General features: G+C 42.2%; 1 protein-coding gene across 4 annotated transcripts in view; it reads right to left on the reverse strand.

Moving 5' to 3' along the window:
* LOC137333496 (anillin-like) overlaps window positions 1-25,278 on the reverse strand; it is a 74,407-nt gene that overhangs the window by 40,647 nt on the left and 8,482 nt on the right. For 3 of the 4 annotated variants that reach the window (XM_067997664.1, XM_067997662.1, XM_067997666.1), the window contains exons 3-8: window positions 24,555-24,761; window positions 23,679-23,788; window positions 20,145-20,214; window positions 15,094-15,272; window positions 4,286-4,393; window positions 241-397 (exon numbers count right to left, since the gene is read on the reverse strand). In XM_067997664.1, the coding sequence (XP_067853765.1) occupies window positions 241-397; window positions 4,286-4,393; window positions 15,094-15,272; window positions 20,145-20,214; window positions 23,679-23,788; window positions 24,555-24,761 (831 nt within the window). The remainder of the gene's footprint in view (window positions 1-240; window positions 398-4,285; window positions 4,394-15,093; window positions 15,273-20,144; window positions 20,215-23,678; window positions 23,789-24,554; window positions 24,762-25,278) is intronic. The other variant, XM_067997663.1, reaches the window with a different exon arrangement.

Genomic DNA, 25,278 nt, shown 5'->3' on the forward strand with positions numbered 1-25,278 from the left:
CTGGAGGCCCAAAAAAGTGGATGTGAAGCTTAACCAAGTGAAATTCCAGTTTGTAGCTTGATCATAGCAGTACAAGGTAGCAGGATACGGAAGACTCATTGTGGTAGAATAGTCTATTGCAATAGGTTAGAAGCAGAAGGAATTAGCTGTCAGCATGCAACAGGCAACAGTGGATAGAACAATTTACAGCAGAGCTTGTTAGTTGACAATCAATTGATAATGAATGTACAGCTTTCATACCTTCATCTTCAGTAATCCGAAGAATTTCTTCATACTTTTCGTTGTGCTCAAAACCTGAAGCAGCATCATTGCCTTGAATAGTGTTCTCTGCAGACTCCGTGCTCCCAGTCGACCCTTCCTGCTGTATCGATAGACTTGGCACTGGTTGATTAATATCCTTATGGAGAAAGAGAATGAACAATTTGGTAACTTTATATAGGCACTGCATCATTTATTGCAGTCAATACCTAAAACATGTCTAGGAGGGAGTCAAAATGTAAAGAAAAAGAATGAACTTGCATTTATATAGCACCTTTTATGGCCTCAGGACATCTGAGCTTTACAGCCAATTAAGTACTTTTGAAGTGTAGTAACTTGTAATGTAGGGAAATACTGAAGCCAATTTGTGTACAGCAAGGACCCACAAAAAGCAATAAGATAAACCACCAGATATTCTGCTTTAGTAATGGTGGTTGAGATATAAATGCAGGCCAGGACACCAGGACAACTCCTTTGCTCGTCGAATAATACCCACAGGATCTCTTACATCCACCTGAGTGCGCAGAGGGGCCTTTAGTTTAACGTCTCATCCAAAAGAAACATTTGGTGGCTTTCTTTGGGTTATATGGGGAAAAGAATAAAAAAGGAACAGAACAAAGTCAGTGACAAGTAATGTCATATTTTCAGCCTCAGATTGGTAAACAAATGCACAACTACCACAAAGTAGTGGCGTAACTATTACTTGCGCTAAAGCTAGACTAGACTTTACACAGACTAAACAAGTCAAACAGCAATTGCTGAAAATAGATCCACACTCTTACCATCTTCTCCCCCAAGTGTATTCTATTGACCAGTCACAGTAAAAACCATCAGAAAGTAATTTATATCTTATTTATTACCTATTCCCTTTTTATGCTTAAGATTATTGCTTGCCTGGGAAATACATTTGTAGTGTGACATTAAGCTCTGTTCCAATGATGCTAGTGGGGAACAGAAGGCCACAGGGATCTGTGCAGCCAGTGCTAAAATTAAACTGTCACACAGTGAGCATGCTAAAATCTCTCTGAACAGCAGCAGCAATTGTACTTGATGTTTAATAAGAATTCATCTTAAAGCATTGCCCAAACAAAAATCATCTCAACTGCAAAACAAACTTGCATCGACATAGCACCTTTTACATCCTCTGGTTGTAAAGAGCTTTGGGCCAACCTATGATTTACTTCTGAGACACAGTTAATTATGTAGGAAGTCACTGGAAAGACAAAAAGTGAATTAATCAATCATCGCTTTAAAAAAAACAGGGTATGTAATAGGGAGAAGTGAGAATTCAGCAGAGGGAGAAAAAAAAAAAGCAAACTAGCATTTCAAATATTGAAATCAAGACGAGAGCTGGAAAGAGTGTGAAGAAGGAAAGGGAGACATGAACCTTTCAGTTTGCATGTAATCTGGTTGGAGCAATGTAGAAGACCAAAGAGAATGATGGGCATGGGAATGGGGAAGAAGTTTGCACTGTGGAGTCACAGGGCAGCATCTTGCTTAGGGCTGGAACAGAGTTGTTCAGCAGGCGCACAATTCTCACTTGCATGAACTGTTAGGTCAATTATTTTAACCAAAAAGAGTCTTGGTCTATCAAAGATGGCCTTCTGTAAGCAGACAGAAAGAAACCTCAGATTTAAATTAAAGACAAATAAGCTTTTCAGCTCCAATTGTTTGCAAGGTTCTGAATTACAGACACAGATTCACACCACCAGATTTAGAAGGTATAAATCTGTAACATACTGTTGAATTTTCAAGTGGGCCCCGTACTTTCAATTTATGTCCAGGAAGTCGAGATACAAATGGTTGAAAGCCGCTGGTTCAAGAAAGTATTCTTGTCCAAGCTAAAGTCAAATAGGGCGATGCATCTGGCAAGGATGCCCACTGTGCTAACAAGAGGCCCAACTGACAATACTATAAATTACCCTTCAACTGGAACACATTTGGAAATAAAAATTGAGTGTTGCTTCCTCCTCCACCATGCAGTACAGTTTCAAAACTACACAGATCAATAAAAAATAATTGAATGTTTTTGTAAATCCACTACAACAATGACTTAGCATTGTTTCTTCTGTATCCCTATAGCTTTGCATAGGTATGGGGTGGTTATGTAAATTAGTGATTAATAATTGCCCAGTACTTTGTATATTTCTTTCTATCCATCTGGCATTGATAAAATAGCCACTCTCGTAGCAGGTCAAACATTTATCGATACTTAATTAGTGCAATCATCTCCATAAAAAAGGTCAGTACACTTACCTAATTTGAAACTATAGCAAAACAGATAATTTCCAACCCCTTTCCCTAATAAGTCAGCCCAATTCAGCATTTAAAGTTATCATTTTAAACCATAAGACAATCAATTCACTAAAATAGGAAATTGCTATTTTAAAATACTTCCACCCACAAATATGTAGATGATTAAAATGACAGTTCAAAAAGACACCCAAAAGCAACTTGGTCCCAACATCGGTCCCTCAGTAAGAGGCTATAGTTTTCAATTACTAGCCCATGGGATCAACTTACTGTGGCCATTACATTGGCATCTGGAGGTTGCTTAGAGTCCATTTCTCCCACTGGCATGCTCACATGGCCCCGACCCTTCCTGATCCTTCCTCCCATGCACGTTACACTGGATGCTACCTGTAACAGGCCATAACTCAGCGCACTCTCTCATATCCATTGCAGTGTCCAAGTGTTAAACTACTTTCTATGGTGAACCCTCACCAAGCAACATGCAGGTGGTCCTTAAATTAAAACCAAATACATTTACCTCGGAGGCTAGAAAAAGCCCCCTGCTCATCTAGAATACTCATTTGGAGGTCTGCTTATTTGAATGGTCCAATTATAGCCAGTACCAAGAACAGGTTGCTTCAAAAGTTCCAAAAAAAATTCAGTTTCGCTGAGTTTAAAGATCCAAAAACCACATGAACCCAACCAAAAGCTCTAAATAGGAAATCAAAGTAGTCTCCTTATTGAAAATATTTAAGGCAAAGAGTAGTGCAATAATTTTGTGCAACAGTCAGTATCCCTTTTTGGCTGATCTATTCAAATTACCAAGAGACCGAGAAAGGTAAATGCAAATGCATGACAAGCCGACACGAGACGTTGAGACACCCATTCAAAAAGGACAAGAACAAAAGCAGATGTATGAATCTTTGTAAAACATTTCCAAAATTTCAGAGACTAAAGTCCATCTTTTGAGGGCAAAATGCTAAGGAGTGAGATTTAACATAACCTGCAGGGGATTAAGTTAGTACACTGCATAAAGCTCCTACCATGCAAATCAGAAGAACTGAATTTTTTTTTGCAAATGTTGTTTATATGTATTTGAGCTACAAAGTTCGCATTTAGGGGGCCATAATCATATGCAACTGTGGGTTTCACCTCAAAACCTGGCAAATTGAGATTATATGTCATTCATCCACAATGGTCCAATTTGTAGGTCCTAGTAAACCCATTTTAGAAAGGTATCTAGGAAAGGAATCCTTGGTGTACAATCCCAAACACGACAAGATTGGAGAAAATATCACTTCTTACAGATGAAGGCCATTTTTGCATAAGTAAGTAACGTGGATAGTTTCAAGCTTGCCTGTTTTCAATAAACCCTTCTTGTCTTGAAGCAACAGGGTCCTTATAATTTTTATATCTAGCACTGACAATGGGGGCATTACAAGAGTTACGTCTTTAGATATGGCACAAGATTTCAGGCAAGAACCGTAGCTGCTGAAATTTAGCACGAGGCATTAAACAGGGGCCATCACAAACAATAAAGGAGATAAAATTTACAAATATCCTACTGCATAACATTTAGAATTATCTTTGGGGGTCAATTATCCTATATCGATATCTAGTAAAGAGCCAAGGTTGCGACAAGATAAAATGTGCTCAGCTTAAGGTTATGCCAGAAACTGATACCGACACCAAGAGGCACCAAGTATAGTTAAGTAGAAAATGAGTTACAATTCTCTATAAAATGACTTCACTTATGTGATTTTCTTCAAGGAGGGGGAAGATTGCCTATTCTTACCCCAACAGTTTGCTCGAGTCCTGTGCAGGATCTGGAGGTCTTCTTTCCCACCCAGGGATTGTTCCCTTCAGTCTTACCCCGAAGCATTGCAAGTTCCTGCTCCCGCTCCTAGGGGCACAAGAGCACAAAAACCAGTGAATCTCTAGAATCAGCAGCCCATCCATCACACATGAAGCTCACCATTGATCAGAATCTCTTCCTTCGCTGCTGATGGCTGGCAAACCAACACTTTTGTAAGTTAAAAATCAAGACAAGTTGGAAAAAAAATTCCAGTAAGGCAAACATCGCCAGTTTCTTCAGGTTTGCTCGGGAGTAAAGTTTTAAAAAAAAAACATCATCTTTGCTATCACAGGAATACATTTTGTCCTGAAGCCCAGTGTTCCACGAGAAAAACCACGAGTTGTCTGGCATAAAAACATTTCATATTGAAATATTGCACAAATCACCTCATATCCTATTGGGATAACCAGATTAAACACAATGAAGGTTATTGCCAGCTCCTAAAGACTATTTCCATCCTTGTGCACACATTTTCAAAAAAAGGAAATATATAAAATTGGCAAATTAAAAAAAAGTGGATTCTGTCACACCATCGTAAACTCAAATTAGAAACCTGAAGTAGGCATGGGAGAACCAGATTGGCAGCAACTACCTTACTTTCTATGAAAACTACAGCTCTATTACAACCTACAAACAATAACCCTTATTACTAGACATCCTCAGAACAAAATGGCCCCACAGCGACACATCCTGCTACACTGTTCAACAATATTTTGTCAAGTTCAAGAATCTGACCACCAGCACTTCAAGCAGGTGCATTTGTGTAACACTGTATGCCCTTCAAAAGGATTTAACCTTAGTTTTGCACATCTATGGTCATAGAATCAGCCAGCCTGTTGCACTGACAACCATGGTTCACTTTAGTCATCCAGTGATACCAGGACTAAACTTTCAATCTAGTACATATTACATAAAGCAGATGGCCTGGGAACATGTATGGAGTTAGCTAACTTTAGGCTTTTGTGCCAAAGTGTCTTGGTCAAAACAGTGACTTTAAGTACATGAATATCCTGCCCATCCCTCACCAGCTGTTATTGTTTAAGTTGCCTCAAACCAAGAACACAAACCTAGTTTTATTAAAATTCTGTAACAATTACTTCACTATGCTTAAAGTCCAAATGACACTCAAGACATACCCTGCAATCATATCTTGATGGCCACAGCAGGTCTGGTATATTGTACTTAAGTTATTAAGGATTTGCATTGTTATATTCTATATTTTGTTAAATAGCATCCAAAGTTTGAGGGAAAAAATGCTGTAATAAGAATTCCATACTAATTCTCATTTGGTGCCAGTTCCCAATAATGAAATCTATTCATGAGTCACCCACACTGATTTCACAGAATGTGACCACTGGTGAAAGAAGGAAAAGCATACGGATGTACTGTACAGTGCAGTGCAAAAGGAAATTCTGCAAACAAATAGGGATTGATTGCCTGAGTGGAAAGTGTGACCTTGAGTACCAATGTCCTACATTTAGGTATACAGCTAAATTCAAAGAGTGTTCTTACAGTAGCCTTTACTATTTAGCATAAAATAGTACCTGGTTATTTCAACATTGACGTTTGTTTTGCTCAGTTCCCGACAGAGATGTCAGGAAGCTGGGAGAGGAAGTTTCAGCCTCCGTCCCTTCCACACGTCAGCAGCTGCATTTCAAGCTTCTGCTGTTTCCTGACATCAACATCCGACAGCTCAGCAAGTTTAAAGAAAACAAGTTAACAGATCACATGTCTGTTGGCAAACACTAACTCACTTAACCTTTTCAGGACTGCAGGGTTTCCTCAACTTGGAAGTATTTATACAGAAATCTCCATGCATGTACACATTTCCACTTGTAACATTCATCTTTACAAAGAGGGAGAAGACAAGGTAGCACAGCAACCCTTTCACCCAACATTCACGTTTGAACACAACAGGGACAAAAGGCATAAAAGCTTCAGTGTAAAGCATAAATTTGGGCTGTCTCAAAGCAGTTTAGTGGATGTGGGCCCACATCACCAGACTACTCAATTTGAGAGGGTGGGGCAGTGAAGGAAGAGTGGGGTGGGGTGGGGTGGGGAGCACAATTGCCAATTTGTGCCAGAGAGGTGCAAAGAGAGCATCTTACACAGTACCAAAGGTGTGCTATACCAGATATAGGAATGCTCAATATTGACACTTTAAATCCACCATATACACCCATTAACATGTATAAGTGCAACCTTAATATAACTTGGAAGCACCACTCCTAAGAGTACACATTCACCATTGAAGCTTTTACATGGTCCAACTGATTTATTTGTTGCTTTGTACAATAAAATAGCAGCCAGTTTTGGAGTCTCTAGATTACAAATATTAAGGTTTTATGGTTGCAGTACTGATTACTCAACTCTTTTTCTTGACCCTATACGAGGGAAGTACTCAGAGGGAGGCCTTACAACTAGGAATTTAGAGGGCGTGGGAATTAGGTGCTAAAATGATTTAAACCAAAGAGCTACAGACCAAGACTGAGCAGAGCATAAAAGGAGCTGCATGAGGGATCAAAATTCAAGAAAAAGTCAGTGATTTCACAAGACAAGGATGAGCACAGAGGGTAAATCAGTAAGTACTTAGTTCATCGGTTAGTGTAAGATAAACAGTAAAGTGCCTTAAAGCTAAACAAACAGTTTAAATAACTGTTAGCTAACATGGCAGGATAGCTGAGGCCCATTGCATGTACATCCTGTACCATGTGAGAACTCCAGAACACTGTCCTGGAAAACCATATGTGCAGGAAGTGCCATCAACTGCTTAAACTCAGAGTTTCAGGAGGTGGTCACCCCACAGCCACAGAGAGTTCAGGCAGAGGTGGAATGAGTGACCACCACAGACGAGGAGCAACAGGCAAGCAGTGCAGGAGTCCACTAGGAGTGTGACACTCACAAACTGGTATTCAGTGAATACATGCGAGAGCGTTGACAGCTGGTCGAGTGCAGTCAGGAGCGAATCCACAGCACCGAGACTTGGCTAGTACCGGGGTGGGGGGGGGGTGGGGGGGGGGGGCGGGGAGGGAAGAAAACCAGTCGTTATAGGGGATTCAACAGACAGGTGTTTCCGCAACCACCAAAGCGAGTCCCGCGCAGTGTGTGGCCTCCCTGGTGCCAGGGTAAAGGACATCACAGGAGGGGGATGCAGAACATTGAGGGGGAGGGGAGGGGTACAGCCAGAAGTCACGGTCCACGTGGAAACCAATGACATAGGAAGGAAAAGGGTCGCGGGTACAGTAGCATAGTGGTTATGTTACTGGGCTAGTAATCCAGAGGCCTGGACTAAAATCCAGAGTCATGAGTTCAAATCCCGCCACGGCAGCTGGCGAATTTAAATTCAATTAATTAATTAAAATTCAGTTAATTAAAACAAAATCTGGAATGAAAATACTAGTATCAGTAATGATGGCCATGAAACTACCGGATTGTCGTAAAAACCCATCTGGTTCACTAATGTCCTTTAGGGAAGGAAGCCTGCCGCCCTTACCCGGTCTGGCCCATATGTGACTCCAGACCCACAGCAATGTGGTTGATTCTTAATTGCCCTCTGAAATGGCCTAGCAAGCCACTCAGTTGTAAAATCTCGCTACGAAAAGTCATAATAAGAATAAAACCGGACGGACCACCCGGCATCGGACCACCAGGCACCGGACACGACAACGGCAAAACACCAAGCCCAGTCGACCCTGCAAGGTCCTCCTTACTAACATCTGGGGACTTGTGCCAAAATTGGGAGAGCTGTCCCACAGACTAGTCAAGCAACAGCCTGACATAGCCATACTCACAGAATCATATCTTTCAGCTAACGTCCCAGACTCTTCCATCACCATCCCTGGGTATGTCCTGTCCCACCAGGAGGGAGTGGCCCTGGGAGTCCTCAACATTGACTCTGGACCCCATGAAACCTCATGGCATCAGGTCAAACATGGGCAAGGAAACCTCCTGCTGATTACCACCTACCGTCCTCCCTCAGCTGATGAATCAGTCCTCTTCCATGTTGAGCACCACTTGGAGGAAGCACTGAGGGTAGCAAGGGCACAAAATGTACTCTGGGTGGGGGACTTCAATGTCCATCACCAAGAGTGGCTCGGTAGCACCACAACTGACCGAGCTGGCCGAGTCCTGAAGGACATAGCTGCTAGACTGGGCCTGCGGCAGGTGGTGAGTGAACCAACACGAGGGAAAAACTCACTTGACCTCGTCCTCACCAATCTACCTGTCGCAAATGCATCTGTCCATGACAGTATTGGTAGGAGTGACCACCACACAGTCCTCGTGGAGACGAAGTCCCGTCTTCGCACTGAGGACACCATCCAACGTGTTGTGTGGCACTACCACCGTGCTAAATGGGATAGATTCAGAACAGATCGAGCAGCTCAAAACTGGGCATCCATGAGGCGCTGTGGGCCATTAGCAGCAGCAGAATTGTATTCCAGCACAATCTGTAACCTCATGGCCCGGCATATTCCTCACTCTACCATTACCAACAAGCCAGGGGATCAACCCTGGTTCAATGAGGAGTGTAGAAGAGCATGCCAGGAGCAGCACCAGGCGTACCTAAAAATGAGGTGCCAACCTGGTGAAGCTACAACTCAGGACTACATGCATGCTAAACAGCGGAAGCAACATGCTATGGACAGAGCTAAGCGATTCCACAACCAAGGGATCAGATCAAAGCTCTGCAGTCCTGCCACATCCAGTCGTGAATGGTGGTGGACAATTAAACAACTAACGGGAGGAGGAGGCTCTGCAAACATCCCCATTCTCAATGATGGCGGAGTCCAGCACGTGAGTGCAAAAGACAAGGCTGAAGCGTTTGCAACCATCTTCAGCCAGAAGTGCCGAGTGGATGATCCATCTCAGCCTCCTCCCGATATCCCCACCATCACGGAAGCCAGTCTTCGGCCAATTCGATTCACTCCACGTGATATCAACAAACGGCTGAGTGCACTGGATACAGCAAAGGCTATGGGCCCCGACAACATCCCGGCTGTAGTGCTGAAGACTTGTGCTCCAGAACTAGCTGCGCCTCTAGCCAAGCTGTTCCAGTACAGCTACAACACTGGCATCTACCCGACAATGTGGAAAATTGCCCAGGTATGTCCGGTCCACAAAAAGCAGGACAAATCCAATCAGGCCAATTACCGCCCCATCAGTCTACTCTCAATCATCAGCAAAGTGATGGAAGGTGTCGTCGACAGTGCTATCAAGCAGCACTTACTCACCAATAACGTGCTCACCGATGCTCAGTTTGGGTTCCGCCAGGACCACTCGGCTCCAGACCTCATTACAGCCTTGGTCCAAACATGGACAAAAGAGCTGAATTCCAGAGGTGAGGTGAGAGTGACTGCCCTTGACATCAAGGCCGATTGTGGCACCAAGGAGCCCTAGTAAAATTGAAGTCAATGGGAATCGGGGGGAAAACTCTCCAGTGGCTGAAGTCATACCTAGCACAAAGGAAGATGGTAGTGGTTGTTGGAGGCCAATCATCTCAGCCCCAGGGCATTGCTGCAGGAGTTCCTCAGGGCAGTGTCCTAGGCCCAACCATCTTCAGCTGCTTCATCAATGACCTTCCCTCCATCATAAGGTCAGAAATGGGGATGTTCGCTGATGACTGCACAGTGTTCCGTTCCATTCACAACCCCTCAGATAATGAAGCAGTCCGAGCCTGCATGCAGCAAGACCTGGACAACATCCAGGCTTGGGCTCATAAGTGGCAAGTAACATTCGCGCCAGATAAGTGCCAGGCAATGACCATCTCCAACAAGAGAGAGTCTAACCACCGCCCCTTGACATTCAATGGCATTACCATCGCCGAATCCCCCACCATCAACATCCTGGGGGTCACCATTGACCAGAAACTTAACTGGACCAGCCATATAAATACTGTGGCTACGAGAGCAGGTCAGAGGCTGGGTATTCTGCGGCGAGTGACTCACCTCCTGACTCCCCAAAGCCTTTCCACCATCTACAAGGCACAAGTCAGGAGTGTGATGGAATACTCTCCACTTGCCTGGATGAGTGCAGCTCCAACAACACTCAAGAAGCTCGACACCATCCAAGATAAAGCAGCCCGCTTGATTGGCACCCCATCAACCACCCTAAACATTCACTCCCTTCACCACCGGCGCACTGTGGCTGCAGTGTGCACCATCCACAGGATGCACTGCAGCAACTCGCCAAGGCTTCTTCGACAGCACCTCCCAAACCCGCGACCTCTACCACCTAGAAGGACAAGAGCAGCAGGCGCATGGGAACAACACCACCTGCACGTTCCCCTCCAAATCACACACCATCCCGACTTGGAAATATATCGCCGTTCCTTCATTGTCGCTGGGTCAAAATCCTGGAACTCCCTTCCTAACAGCACTGTGGGAGAACCGTCACCACACGGACTGCAGCGGTTCAAGAAGGCGGCTCACCACCACCTTCTCGGGGGCAATTAGGGATGGGCAATAAATGCCGGCCTTGCCAGCGACGCCCACATCCCGTGAACGAATAAAAAAAAACATGCTAGTGAGTGTAGGGACAGTAGGATAAGACAGGTTAATGCATGGCTGAAGCAATGGTGCAGGAGGGAGGGCTTCAGATTCCAGGGGCACTGTGACCAGTTCTGGGGCAGGAGGGATCTGTTCAAGATGGACAGGTTGCACCACAGAGCTGGGACCAATATCCTCACGGGGAGGTTAACTCGTGCTGTGGGGGAGGGCTTAAACTAATTTGGCAGGGGGATGGGCACCAGAATGAAACATTGGAGAGGAGAAACAAGGTACTCAGAGGACTGGGAGGGACAAGTAGCACTAGGGTAAAGAATAGTTCAGAAATAGAAGCAATCAGACAGGGGGCAACAGCGAGGCAGTCTAAGAGGAGAATGGAGTGCACGTGCATAAATGCACGTAGTAGTAAATAAGGCTGGTGAGTTGCAGGCTCAAGTCGCCACATGGGACTATGATATAGTGGCAATAAGAGACCTGGCTAAAAAGGTATTCAGGAAAGATAGGGGAGAAAAGAAAGGGGGTGGGGTGGCAGTATTGATCAAAGAAACTATAGCACTAGAAATGGATGATGTAGTTGAGGGGTCAAAGACAGAATCTATTTGCTTAGAATTAAGGAACAATAGAGGAGCTGTTTTGCTACAGGCCACCAAATAGTGGGAAGAAGATAGGAGGAGCAAATTACAGAAAGATGTAAGAACTATAGAGTAGAGATAATGGGGGACTTCAATTATCCCAATATGGACCAGGATAGTAATATAGTGTAAAGGGCAGAGGGGGAGGAACTCCTGAAACATTTTTAGGAGAACTTTCTGGAACAGTCTGTTCCCAGCCCAACCAGAAAGGAAGCAGTGCTGGATTTAGTTCTGGGAATGAAGTAGGGCAGGTGGAGTAGGTTTCAGTGCCGGAGCATTTGGGGAACAGCGATCATAATATTAGGTTTAGAACAGTTATGGAAAAGGACAAGGAACAATCAAATGTGAAAATGCTTAACTGGAGGATGGCAAATTTCAGTGAGTTAAAAAAGGGGTCTGGCCCTGGTGGATTGGAATCAAAAATTGTTAGGCAAAACAGTAATTCAACAATGGGAAGCATTCAAGGAGGAGTTGGTTCGGGTACAGAGTAGACACTTCCTTATGAGGGGAAAAGGAAGGACATCCAAAGCTAGAGCTCCCTAGATGACTAAAGATAGAGATTAAAATGAAACAGAAAAAAAGAGGCTTAAGACAAATGTAAGGTTTATAATACAGAAAGTACAGAGATGATCTAAAAAAAGGGAATAAGAGGCGCAAAGAGAGAGAGTTTGAGAATAGATTAGTGGCCAACATAAAAGGGAACCCAAAAGTCTTCTCTAAACATATAAATAAGTAAAAGGGTAGTCAAAGGAAGCATGGGACTGATTAGGGACAAAGAAGATCTTCTTGTGGAGGCAGAGGCACTAAATGAATACTTCGTATCTGTTTTCACTAAAGAGGATGCTGCCATTGTAGCAGTAAAGGAGGAGGTAATAGCGATATTGGAAAGGATAAAAATAGATAAAAAGAGAAGGCACTTAAAAGGTTGGCAGTACTCAAAGTCACCTGGTCCAGATGGGGTGCATCCTAGGTTACCGAGGGAAGTGAGGGTAGAAATTGCAGAGGCTCTGGCCACAATCTTCCAATCCTTCTTAGATATGGGGGTGGTACTGGAGGATTGCAAATGTTACACCCCTGATCAAAAAAAGGGGAGGGATAAACCCAGCAATTACAGGCCAGTCAGACTAACGCTGGTGGTGGGGAAACTTTTAGGGACAATAATCCAGGACAAAATTAATTGGCACTCGGAAAAGTATAGGCTAATAAAGTCAGCACAGATGTATTAAAGGAAAGTCGTGCTTGACTAACTTGATTGAGTTCTTTGATGAAGTAACAGAGGGTTGATGTTGTGTACATGGACTTTCAAAAGGCATTTGATGAAGTACCACATAATAGACTTGTTAGCAAAATTAAAGCCCATGGGATTAAAAAGGGACAGTGGCAATGTGGATACAAAATTGGATAGGGGGCAGAAAACAGAATGTACTGGTGAAAGGTTGTTTTTCATACTTGAGAGAAATATACGATGGTGTTCTCCAGGAGACCACTGCTCTTTTTGATATATATTAGTGACCTGGACTTGGGTATAGAGGGTATAATTTCAAAGTTTGCAGATGAGACAAAACTCAAATGTAGCAAACAATGTGGAGGATAGATTTAGACTTCAGGACAGAGACTGGTGAAATGGGCAGGCATGGCACATGAAATTTAACACGAAGTGTGAAATGATGCATTTTGATAGGAAGAATGAGGAGAGGCAATATGAAGTAAATGGTACATATGAAAAGGGGAGGGGGCAGGGGGAAGGAAGCAGTGCAGGAACAGAGACCTGGGGGTGTATGTACACAAATCTTTGAAGGTGGCAGGACAAGTTGAGAAGGCTGTTAAAGCATGAGAGATTCCGGGCTTTATTAATAGACAGAGTACAAAAGCAAGGAAGTTATGCTAAACCTTTACAAAATACTGGTTAGTCCTCAGCTGGAGTATTGTGTTCAATTCTGGGCACTACACTTTAGGGACAATGTCAAGGCTTTAGAGAGGGTGCAGAAGAGATCTGTTAGAATGGTAACTGAAGTTCCTCATCCCTGGTATGTAGAGAGACTGGAGAAGCTGGGGTTGTTCTCCTTAGAATAGAGAGGTTATGGGGAGATTTGATAGGGGTGTTTAAAATCATGAATGGTTTTGACAGAGTAAATAAGGAGAAACTATTTCCAGTGGCAGAAGGGTTGGTAACTAGAGGACACAGGTTTAAGGTGATCGGCAAGGGAGCCAAAGGCGACAAGAAGAAACTTTTTTTTTAAAAAGCAGCAAGTTGTGATGATCTGGAATGCACTGCATGAAAGGGCGATGGCAGCAGATTCAATAGTAACTTTCAAAAGGGAATTGGACAAATACTTGAAGGGAGAAAATTTACAGGGCTATGGGGAAGCACTAGGGAATGGGACTAATTGGATAGCTCTTTCAAAGAGCCAGCACAGGCATGATGGGCCGAATGGCCTCCTCCTGTGCTGTACCTACTATACCACTCCTTCTTCAGGCAATGCTTTCTACTTTCAAAGCTATACTCATCCCATTCCTTAAAAAGCCTACTTTTGGCCACTTTGTCCTTTCCAACCACCCCATCTCCAACCTCCCATTCCTCTCAAATTCTGGAATACACCATTGCCACCAAACTCCATGCTAACCATTTCCTGCAGTCAGTTTTCCAACCTGCCCACAGCATTGGACCACCCTGGTCAAAGTCAACAACATTCTGTACAATTCCTCTTGACATTACCCAACTTTCCCTTCATCACCATACTTAAATCCATGACTATGCTGTCAGACATCATCCTGGGAATGGGTTGAACTTTCTGCAGTTCATTGACAAGGCCTGTTTGGCTTCTTGCCCAAAACTTTTTAGTCAAGCCCCCGATTCCATCCAAGCTTAACCAGCCTTGCTTGACCCTGAGCTTAGATTTAAAGTCATATCCAGCTCATCACCAAGACCAATTACGTCCACCGTGTCCCTACTTCAACACCACTGCTAAAGAAGCTTCACCCTCACTGCTGCTGAAACCCTCACTTATTCCTCACTTCCAGACCAGACTTTTCCAATGTCCTCTTTAGCTCCAAGCTACATAAATGCCAGCTCATCCTGAACCATATCCTACCTCACTAAATGCCCCCATACAAAGTGCCATCCAACTGTCACTCCTATCCTTGCTGACCTGCACTGGATTCCAATTCCTCAATACATCTACAGAACCCTTCACCCCATCTCTACAGCCTCCCCCAGCCCCAAATCCCTGCTCATACCGACTGCTCTTCCAACTCTGGTTTAACATGCATTTTCCTTTCCTAAACTCAGCTATCAGTGACATAGCCTTCAGCCACCTTGTCCTGACTCTACAACTCATAGCACTCGGTCTTGCTTTATTCCTCACCACCGTCAAAAAACTTGGTTGAAACTCACATCTTTGACCATGCCTTCAGTCACCTCCCCTAATTCCAGCCTTATTGCTGCATGGGCCCAACTCCAAACTGTGAAAGCACACCAGAACCTTGTTATGTTAAAAGGTACTGTATACAAGTAATAACCATAAGTTATCAAAAATCAGTTTCAAGTTTGTGCTTCATGAAGTCTGTTCATATTCATGTGCTAATAAATCAAGGTGGGCAGACTGTACTTTACCTTTTTCATCCGGATGACACGAGATGCACTGGGAGTAGACTTCTCAAGCAGCATTGCATGAATGGCCTTTGTACTTGGAGTTACTGCAGTGATCTTGGGGCAGTTTCCTATTTCTTCTTGGTTCTGGTTTTCATGATTCATCTCTTCAAATTTCTCTCGAACGGATTGCACAACAACACCTAGTTTTTGAAAGAAAAGTTGACCATAGTGTATTAATAACCATGCTGAACTTATCAAAGGTCATGGAATCAAATAATCAGCAGATACACAGATTACAGAATGCTTTTCTGAAAACATTTACAGAAATTGAAATGGCCTAGTTACTGTGCAGATACAGGACAGTTAGCAGCTTCTTCTGCTAAAAGTGTCATACCAAAACTAGTACTGTACAAGTAATCTTGTGTTTACAGTAATAACATTTCTATGATGCCTTAGCACACAACCTCAAAGCACTTCACACAAAAATTACTTTTTAAAAGAGTAGTCACTGATACATCTGCACCTCATGTAACTGAGATAAATGGCTAGTTTAATGCTAATATTGACTGAGGGAGAAATTTTGGACAGGACTTCAAACTCCTTGATCTTTTGCAGATAGTGCTATGTGTTCTTTCAAAGGGTCCATCTGAAGCAGCAGACAGGAACGGCTTTCAACATCTCATCTGAACACCACCTGTGACAATACAGTATTGCTTCAATAATCCACTGAAGGGTCCGCCTAGATTATATGGTCAAACTATAATGGTGGCCTCAAACTCTCAGCCATCTCACCCAAAGGTGAGGATGTTACCAACTACACCAAGTTTACATACGTTAAGCTCTGGAACTATAATCCTGAAAGTTAGCATTTTCTGGTTTGTGGAACGGCTCTGTTTATAGTGGAGAGCATCTCTGCACTAGGAGGCAGAGAGGGAGCACACTTGTACCGTACTTTGTGACCAAATAAAAATTGTACTTTTTTAAAAAAAAGCATATTTGTTCATATGAACAAAGTTTATACACATTTATATTATAGAACCAATGGCAGGGACATTTTAAAAGAGCGTGCCAGATTAGTCTGACGTCTCTCAAGGATGTCTCAGAATCTTTGTCTTACTGAAACAGAAAGCAGTGAACGGTTGTTTCTGGGACTAGAGGGAGGTGTACAGTGGTGTTCCCCAGGGGTCAGTGCTGGGATCACTGCTTTTCTTGATATATATGAATGACTTGGACTTGGGTGTACAGGGCACAATTTCAAAATTTGCAGATGACAAAACTTGGAAGGGTAGTAAAGTGAGTAAACAGAGCCAGATCCAAAAAAGCTGAACTGTTACAGCAGTGAGAAAAAAAAGGGGGCTTTAGACTAAAACGACTGCCTCAAGTTCCTTTAAACTGGGTAAAAAGGGCAGTCAAGTCAATTTAAGAATGTAAGCTGATAAAACTAAGTTGAGTTTCTCTAGCAGAGGGAGCCACCCAATATTGGTTGGGCTTAAAAAAAAGTTGCAAATAATTAGAAATCCCCCAACTGTGCATCTGAGTCAGGTGCCCACCTTGTCAGAGACTTTGGGGGTGGGAAAGAGAAAAAGTGCACTTACTAGTTCTTAACTGAGTCACCAGGTGGCATCAGTTACTGTAAGAGCATCCCAGCCTCCAGAAGCACAAATACCCAACTGACCCTTTTACAATTGCAGTAGATGGCATGTGGTTTTTCTCTCCTCCCCTCATCTCGATTCATTCCAGTGAGAAGGAATCAAATGTGAAAATTCAGCTATTTAAATCGGAATGGAGGGTGGGAAGGAAGCAAATTGGACCAGGTTTATCAGGGCACACACACAAAAGCAATAGCATGAATCCAACAACTCGCTGCCAGTGTTCATCTTACAAAATGGAATATCCAGGAAGCTTTATAACTTCCTCACAAGCCACTTGTGCCAAGAAATTCTTCCAGATCTTAGAACCTTAGAAAGGTTACAGCACGGAAGGCGGGCATTCGGGTCCGTGCCAGCTCTCTGCAAAAGCAATCCAGCTAGTCCCACTCTCCCACCAATTTTTTTCTTTCAAGTACTTATCCAGTTCCCTTTTGAAGGCCATGATTGAATCTGCCTCCACCACGCCCTAGGGCAGTGCATTCCAGATCCTAACCACTCACTGTGTAAAAAGGTTTTTCCCCATGTCGCCGTTGGTTCTTTTGCCAATCACCTTAAATCTATGTCCTCTGGTTCTTCCACCAATGGGAACAGTTTCTCTATCTACTCTGTCTAGACCCTTCATGATTTTGAATACCTCTATCAAATCTCCTTGCAACCTTCTCTGTTCCAAGGAGAACAACCCGAGTTTCTCCGGTCTACCCACATAACTAAAGTCCCTCATCCCCGGAATCATTCTAGAAAATCTCTTCTGCACCCCATAAGGCCTTCACATCTTTCCTAAAGTGCGGTGCCCAGAACTGGACACAATACTCCAGTTGTGGCCAAACCAGTGTTTTTTAAAGGTTTATTATGACTTCCATACTTTAGTATTCTATGCCTCTATTTATAAAGCCCAGGATCCCGTATGCTTTTTTAACCGCTTTCTCAACCTGCCGTGCCACCTTCAATGATTTGTGCACATAAACCCCCAGATCTCTGTTCCTGTATCCCTTTTAGAGTTGTGCCCTCTAGTTTATATTTCCTCTCCTTGTTCTTCCTACCAAACGAAATGTATCACTTCGCATTTTTCTGCATTATATTTCATCTGCCACGTGTATGCCACCAGCCTGTCTATATCCTCTTGAAGTCTATCACTATCCTCCTCACTGTTCACTATCCTTCCAAGTTTTGTGCCATCTGCAAATTTTGAAATTGTGCCCTGTACACCCAAGTCCATGTCATTAATATATATCAAGAAAAGCAGTGGTCCCAGCACCGACACCTGGGGACCATCACTGTACACCTCCCACTGTCTGAAAAACAAGTTCACCACTACCCTCTGTTTCCTGTCCCGTAGCCAATTCTGTATCCATGTTGCTACTGCCCCTTTCATTCCTTGGCCACAATCTTGATAAGCCTACTATGCAGCACTTTGTCAAGTGCCTTTTGAAAGTCCATATGCAGCACAACAACTGCATTGCCCTCATCTACCCTCTCTGTTACCTCATCAAAAGACTATCAGGTTAGTTAAACACGATTTGCCTTTAACAAATCCGTGCTGGCTTTCCCTAATCAATCCATCCTCGTCCAAGTGACTGAATTCTATCCCGGATTATCGTTTCTAAAAGTTTCCCCACCACTGAGGTTAGTCGGCCTGGCCAATAGTTGCTGGGTTTATCCTCACATCCTTAGTCCTGCATTCATGCCAAGGCCACTAGTTTGCACAGACTCAAGATGTCATTACATTTTTACTACACTAGATTCTGGGATTTGCAATGTTTTGAGGATCAGTCTGTGATCATTCAGTCCAATTTTCAGCAAAAAACAAGTTGGCTTGGCTATCACAGTTTACGCATATACCTAGCCACGGGAATTTAGTGATCATTGGTATCCGACGAAGAACGAAGTTACACAAACATTCTAGACATGTAAATTTCATATGAATATCTTAAAACCAGTTGAGATGCTAAACTGCATGAAGGAAGCTCGACATCTTCAACCATCAGAGCTCATTGCTTATCTGGGAATGACTTAAAAAGGTGTGTATTGTGGTTAATCTACTTTGAAAAAAAGGTCTCTTTCTCCTTGTGATCATCTAATTGCCTAGTCCACATTCCTTGTTTCTTATATTTTTTGGACTCCAAGGAAATCAAGGGATATGGGCATCGGGCAGGAAAGTGGAGTTGAGGTCGAAGATCAGCCATGATCTTATTGAATGACTGAGCAAGCTTGAGGGGCCATATGACCTACGCCTGCTCCTATTTCGTATGTTTATGTACCTTTGACCGATGCAATCCATCTGCAGGAAGTGTAATCTATTACTCTTTTCCGTGATTAGATTGTTCCTTGCAAAGCACGGAACAATTCCTGTGCCCCCATTGTAATCAGTCTCCTAGACCCCACTCCACCAAAGGGCCTAGAATGCAGTCTCTACCCTTACCAAACCCACCAGACTTCCTGTGCTCCTTCAGCAAGTGTATCTTTACGATCATGTCTACTACAATAATGTTTCAAATTCTGCTTTAGCAACATTACATAGTGTAGTGCTATTTGTAACTTTTATTTCTGTTTCAGAACAATTTAGTTACACTGCAACAACAATGTCTTTCAGTAGATGTAAGATTTGTTTCCACTACTTGTTGGCAAGATCAATGACAAATGCCAGTATGGCTTCCTTCTAGTACTATTTGTGGAATTGCCCTCAAAATGTATATTGGTGATGTAATAAGTTAATTTCCACTAAAAACACAATCCAATGTACCTAGTTCAAAAATGGCCGTCCTGTACAGAGCATGAAAATATCTAATATTTTCATGCTCAGTACAGTACTTTCATGTTTTTTTTTTAAATGGTGAATTTTCAATTTTAGATCTCAACATTTAGTGCAATTTACCCAACTGAAATAATAATAGATCTTTACAATGTGAATATGGATTAAGTGTGGTACACAGCACATTTTCAAAATACTGTACAAATATTTTTAGAAACAAAAAAAATTTGAAGGTGACAAAAAGGACAAAGAAAATGAAAGGGACAATGGATGTGGAACAAAGAGAGGAGGCAAAGGGAAGGAGATATTGAGAGGGGGGAAATGGAGTCAGACACAGATGGAAAGAATGTGTGCAATAGACAAACAAGAATTAGAGTGCAAGACAATCAGGGACAGGTACAAGAAGTGATTCCCTTGACCCCCTCATGAGCAATACTATGGGAGGTCAGTTAGTTATTTATAAAAGTTGGATTATCATCCTCACTTGTATATCTTTTGGGCCAATTTTAATGTGTTGAAAAACTGCTGTGCTGTTCAAGATGCATGTTGACATTCAAGAGGCAATTTGCAATAGTTTATCAGGAAGGGTCCTAGTCAGACCAGAGTACTTTTGATGCATTTAATAACTACAGGGCACAATATCACTACACAAGACTTACACAGATTACACTTACTTGATACCATTGTAGTTTTCACCTTCGTGCAACTTATAATAGCTCTCTCTTCAGTCTCCTTTCTGACCTGCTTCAGCAGAAAGAGTTAAAATTTACAGATATTAAATGCTGCTCATTTGGCAAGGATCTAGCAACTTGGGTGATCCCAATGCTATGCAAGTGATACAAAAAAAAGTCACTTGTTTCACAAACATTAGAACAAGCTATAAAAACAATGAAGTACTACAACTCCTCTGATCAATCCCCTCACCCTCCCATTAAAATGTTCCATTAAAAAACTGCATTACTACGAGAGAATCTAACTCTATAAACAACAGGTCATTGAGATCAGCCCTCTACCAGAGGTTAAGTAGTCTTCAGGTACAGCTCCTCCAGCCTCAGCAGCATTCCACTATCTCACACAAGTGGTTAGCAATCATGTGGAAATCTGGACAGCAAGTGGCAAATTATTCAAATATAGGAAGATTCCCGGCTGAGCCTAACCCCATGGCAATTGGAGAATTTGAATTCATTGAAAAAAATGGAATAAAAAGCTGGTAACAGTAAAAGTGAAGCTGTCAGATGATCATAAAAACCCAGCTGGTTCACTGTTGTCCTTTAGGGAAAGAAACTTGCCATCTTTGCCTAGTCTGGCCTATACATGACTACAGTCCCACACAAACATGTTTGACTCTTAACTGTCCTCTAAAGTGGCTTAGCTAGCCACTATCGGGTGTATAAAACCGTTAAAGAAAAGCAGTTCAATAGGGTCCACCGTAACTATCTCACTGTTCCTAAGGAGGGGCAATAAATGTCAGCCTTGCCAGTGATGCCCACAATGACTCAAAATACACTGGTGATAATTAATTAGAGCTTCAATTTTTTTTTATGGGGGGGGGGGGAAGAGAAGAGGAGAGGGGGCAATCTCAAGAGATGAGGAAAATCACTGCATCTGACAGTTGTTAACCATTAAAATGTTTACCTTTGTATCCAACAAAATGCAGGTGATAATTTGAGGCTATTTTAACTGTTGACATAGCAGGTGATAGAGGCAATTGCTTCAAAAATTCAAATAAAAACATTAACCCAGTTACAATGAACAAAGACACTGTGCCTCTCAACTTAATGCACTGAAATTTATAAAACTAAATAAAAGTTGCAACAGATGTGTAATCAATACATTGTCACCCTCCCAACTCCTCGAACAGTTTAATACAATTTTTACCTGAATGAAACTTTTGAAATTTGTCCTTTAGCTTTTTTCAAACAATTGAAAAAAAAAAGCTAAAATCTGAAGAAAAATATCCCACCAGTACAGCTGCCTGAACAGTATTGACACAGCCTGGGATATGCTGCACAATCCAAATTCAGCCAGCAGCCTCACAACTCTGAACAAAAAAAAACAAACCTAAGCGCAGGCTTTTGAGAGAGACTGAGGCATTTATCTTAAATGGTTCTGTTAAAGATTTTAAAGAAAAAAAACAATTTAATAGATAAATTTAAATCATGTTCTTGTGAAATAAGTATTCAAAAAAATTGTTTGAACCTTTGACATTAGAATTTTCAGTTCCTGAGCAAAAAATGGATGAAAAGTTCAGAGAAAACTTAGTGATTTATAGAAAAAGAATACAACATTACCCAGTGACTATAGCCTGCACCTGGCACCCAGACTGTTTTCCCAATATTTCTCCATGATGCGTCCAGCATAACATCTCAGTGCTTAGATTAATACTGTAAACCCTATTAGAGTGCTACCTATAGGCATCGGCTACTATGAGGTACAACAGGTAAGTGTGGATAAGCTCATCATGGGAAGGTTCAAAAGGAAGACTTTTTAAAATAGAACATATGACTGACAATGTTTTAATCTAGCCTGTAAATTTGAAGAGTACTTTACCAATAGAAAGTAAACTCAGTTATTAAAAACTGTACCAAAGATGTAGTGTTAAACAGACATGTTCCTGAGCCACTGACACCATTGCTAAGGGTGCTCATATTACATTAAAAATACAAATGGGTTCATTGGTTTAAAGTATTCCCAGAATAGTTTCTCATATAGGAAGTGAGCCAAAGCAGCCTCCAATAGGCCAGACACAAAAAACAGTTGAAACCCATTACAAGTTTATTGAAGCCCAAATGAATGAAGAGAACACTAAGGCCATAGAACCTCAGCATTATGCATCACTCAAAAGAATGCTTTGGTATTTTCCCTCCAGGATAAGCAATGCAAGTATTGGTACCATTCATTTCATTTCAATGTTGTACACTTACCAATAAAACAATGGCTGCCTAAACCCTGAACAGTATTCCACACTTACCTACTTACTGCTGACAAAGACTAGCTCCAAAATTATCAAACTCAGTGACAGCACACACCTACATTTTTGGGCTGTTTGAATTGTGTGTGTGTTCTAAATTATGGAAATATAGTATACTGAATTCCCCAACACAAGGATGCAATCCACAGTTAGCAAAAAAACATCCTCAGGTTGGATACAAAAAGAAGATGCCGTGTAAAGCTATTGTACACCAACATGCCTTAACCCTAACCTCAAGGTAGAGACACCATCTATTCCAAAGTACTTGTACCTTTAGCCACCGAGATCAGCGGTTTAGTGTCAATTTGCACTATATGTCCAGTTAATGTCACAACAGCCTTACAGCCAGACTGATCACACTGATTCTAGATGAATCTGAACACAGGTCCCAGGAGGTGAAGAGATGGTGTACTACTCCAGCTCAGTAGTAAGTATACATCTGTGCTGATCTGGAGCATTATAGCAATTCTGGCAGAACAAATTGAACATTGAGTCTTAGTCATAGTGTGACATCTGGCTGAGAGGGCAGGATATAAAGATGTACAGACGCTTTATACTCTGCAAGCAACAATAACATTCCCAGACAGCTGTATATACAATCGGTCATCCAGCTTTGTAGCTCGGTTATCATTGCATTTTGTTCAAATTAGTTTGTCAGTGCTGCTAAACTTTGCTGTTCCCACTCATTTGTTGGCCTACATAGTTGGCAGTAGAAAATGATGGAGCAAATCAGGCATTGAGTCAAACATGCAACAGCAGCAACTGAATGAAAGAAAGTTGATTTGTTTTTGTAGGTGATCAGTACATTATTTATAGCTTTGTCTATAATAGGAAAGGTACAGAAATAATTAAACTAACTCACATGTCAACTTCAAGCATGATAAAACTTGGTACGTTATGATGCTACCTATCAAACAAGATCATCCAGACTATCATCTACTCCTGGCATATGATGCAGTGGCATTGAATACTTACACATCACTAGACCATGCCACTTAGAACAAAGCATTCGAGATAACCGTAGTCCAAAGGTTCGGTTAGAAGGGGAGGGGGAAAAAGAAAGTGTTGACAGCATTCAGAGCAATGCCAAAAAGCCATCCAAAGGAAACTTTGAATGGGTTCATAATATGCTCCCACCATCCTTTGCACATGCCCCCCCTCACTGCTTTATAAAAAAAAATGACCACATAAGCAGTGCATTCATTTCAGGACTGAAATAGTGGGCAGATTCAGTTACCTTGTTAATAGCTGGTCTGGTTAGTTCTTCCCTCCAGGAGTTGGTTGTTTCTGCTGGAGAGACCTGCCTGTTTTTCATGCCCAAAGATACTTGTGCATCAGGGAAAAGCTCTAAACAGATAGTGCATTAGTTATTGGAATAGTGTTCCAACATCAGCTTCCCCACTTAGCTCTTGTAAACAAGCCATCTACACAGCATCAAAATAATTTGCTTTGCCAAATCATGTATTTATATTAACACATTAAAAAGATTGCTAAAACTCAGCACATTATCTGAACTTCTGCCTACAGATTCTGCCATTATGCACAAACTACAAAGTTGCTTATTTTCCATTGTTTAAAAAGCAGAGATTTAATGCCACAGTAACACACATTGCCACTAACAATGAGCTATAACTGTCTCATATTTGGTTTACTCAATACTTTGAGAGTGAGACAGTTATGGACAATAGAACAGAATGACAGTTGCCAAGAAGCAACCTTCATAGAGGCCCAAATTAAGCAAGTGTACATCACCCTCAATAAAACCTAGACACAAAGGTTGTTTCTGTCAATAGTTAGATTCATGATCCAGTATGGAACCAAGCCACATCGATCACAAATCCCTGGTTTGTATGGAATCAGTTCATCTCAGCTGCAGCAGCTGTAAGGCACAATAGGCCTCAGCCGTTGGGCTAGGGAAATAACCAGATTTCCCACTCCTGCAATTGGGTGAAGTGCCAGATGGCTATTCGTGCTTGCACAGCTTTACCTAGCAAATGTCCACACTACGAGGGGGGGGGAAGACAATTGGAAATAACTCTAGTCATACTAAGAATATATTGTACAACTTGTAAAGAAAATTTGGTTTATTTTTGCAGCATGGCACAAGTCATACCATCAAGATCCCAGGCTTTCCTCTGTTCAGCCAGTCTGTGAAGCCGTGATTTTACTGATGGAACCACCGGAGTGTCCGGTTTGATCTCCTGCTCCAGGACTCGAAACTTCTTTGAGGACATAAAAATAGATCCCGCAGAATGTACGTTTTCTATTTCTTCATCCAAGGAAGAACACTTCTGCTTCTTTAAAGTGTCCAGTGGCAATGCTGGAAACCAGAGAATTTCATTAACAGATCCCCAAGTACACTTAAATCACACAGAACAACAGGTAATTCGTAAGTAGCAATACCCCTTTTAAAAATGGATATATTTTTCTTGTCTACTCTGGTCAACTATTAAGAATACAATTTGTTTAAATAGTATGTGACATCCAGGGCACTAGTTTGGAAGAGTTAGTCTGCCTGACTGTATGATCAGCTTGTGAAAGCAAGTGCAACAATGTCAAGTTCCACATGTATGCAGACAACAGCCAGCTCTACATCACCACCACCTCCCTCAACCTCTCCACTATCTGATTTGTCACACTGCTTGTCCGACATCCAGTACTGAATGAGCAAAAATTTCCTCCAACTAAATATTGGGCCGATCAAAGCCATTGTCTGCGGTCCCCGCCACAAACTCCGTCCCCCAACCACCGACTCCATCCCTCTCCCTGGTCACTGTCTGAGGCTGAGCCAGACCGTTCGCAACATTGGCATCCTATCTGACCCCATATCCGCTCCT

This window comes from Heptranchias perlo, chromosome 16 (genome assembly GCF_035084215.1).
Source record: "Heptranchias perlo isolate sHepPer1 chromosome 16, sHepPer1.hap1, whole genome shotgun sequence".
Taxonomy (NCBI): domain Eukaryota; kingdom Metazoa; phylum Chordata; class Chondrichthyes; order Hexanchiformes; family Hexanchidae; genus Heptranchias; species Heptranchias perlo.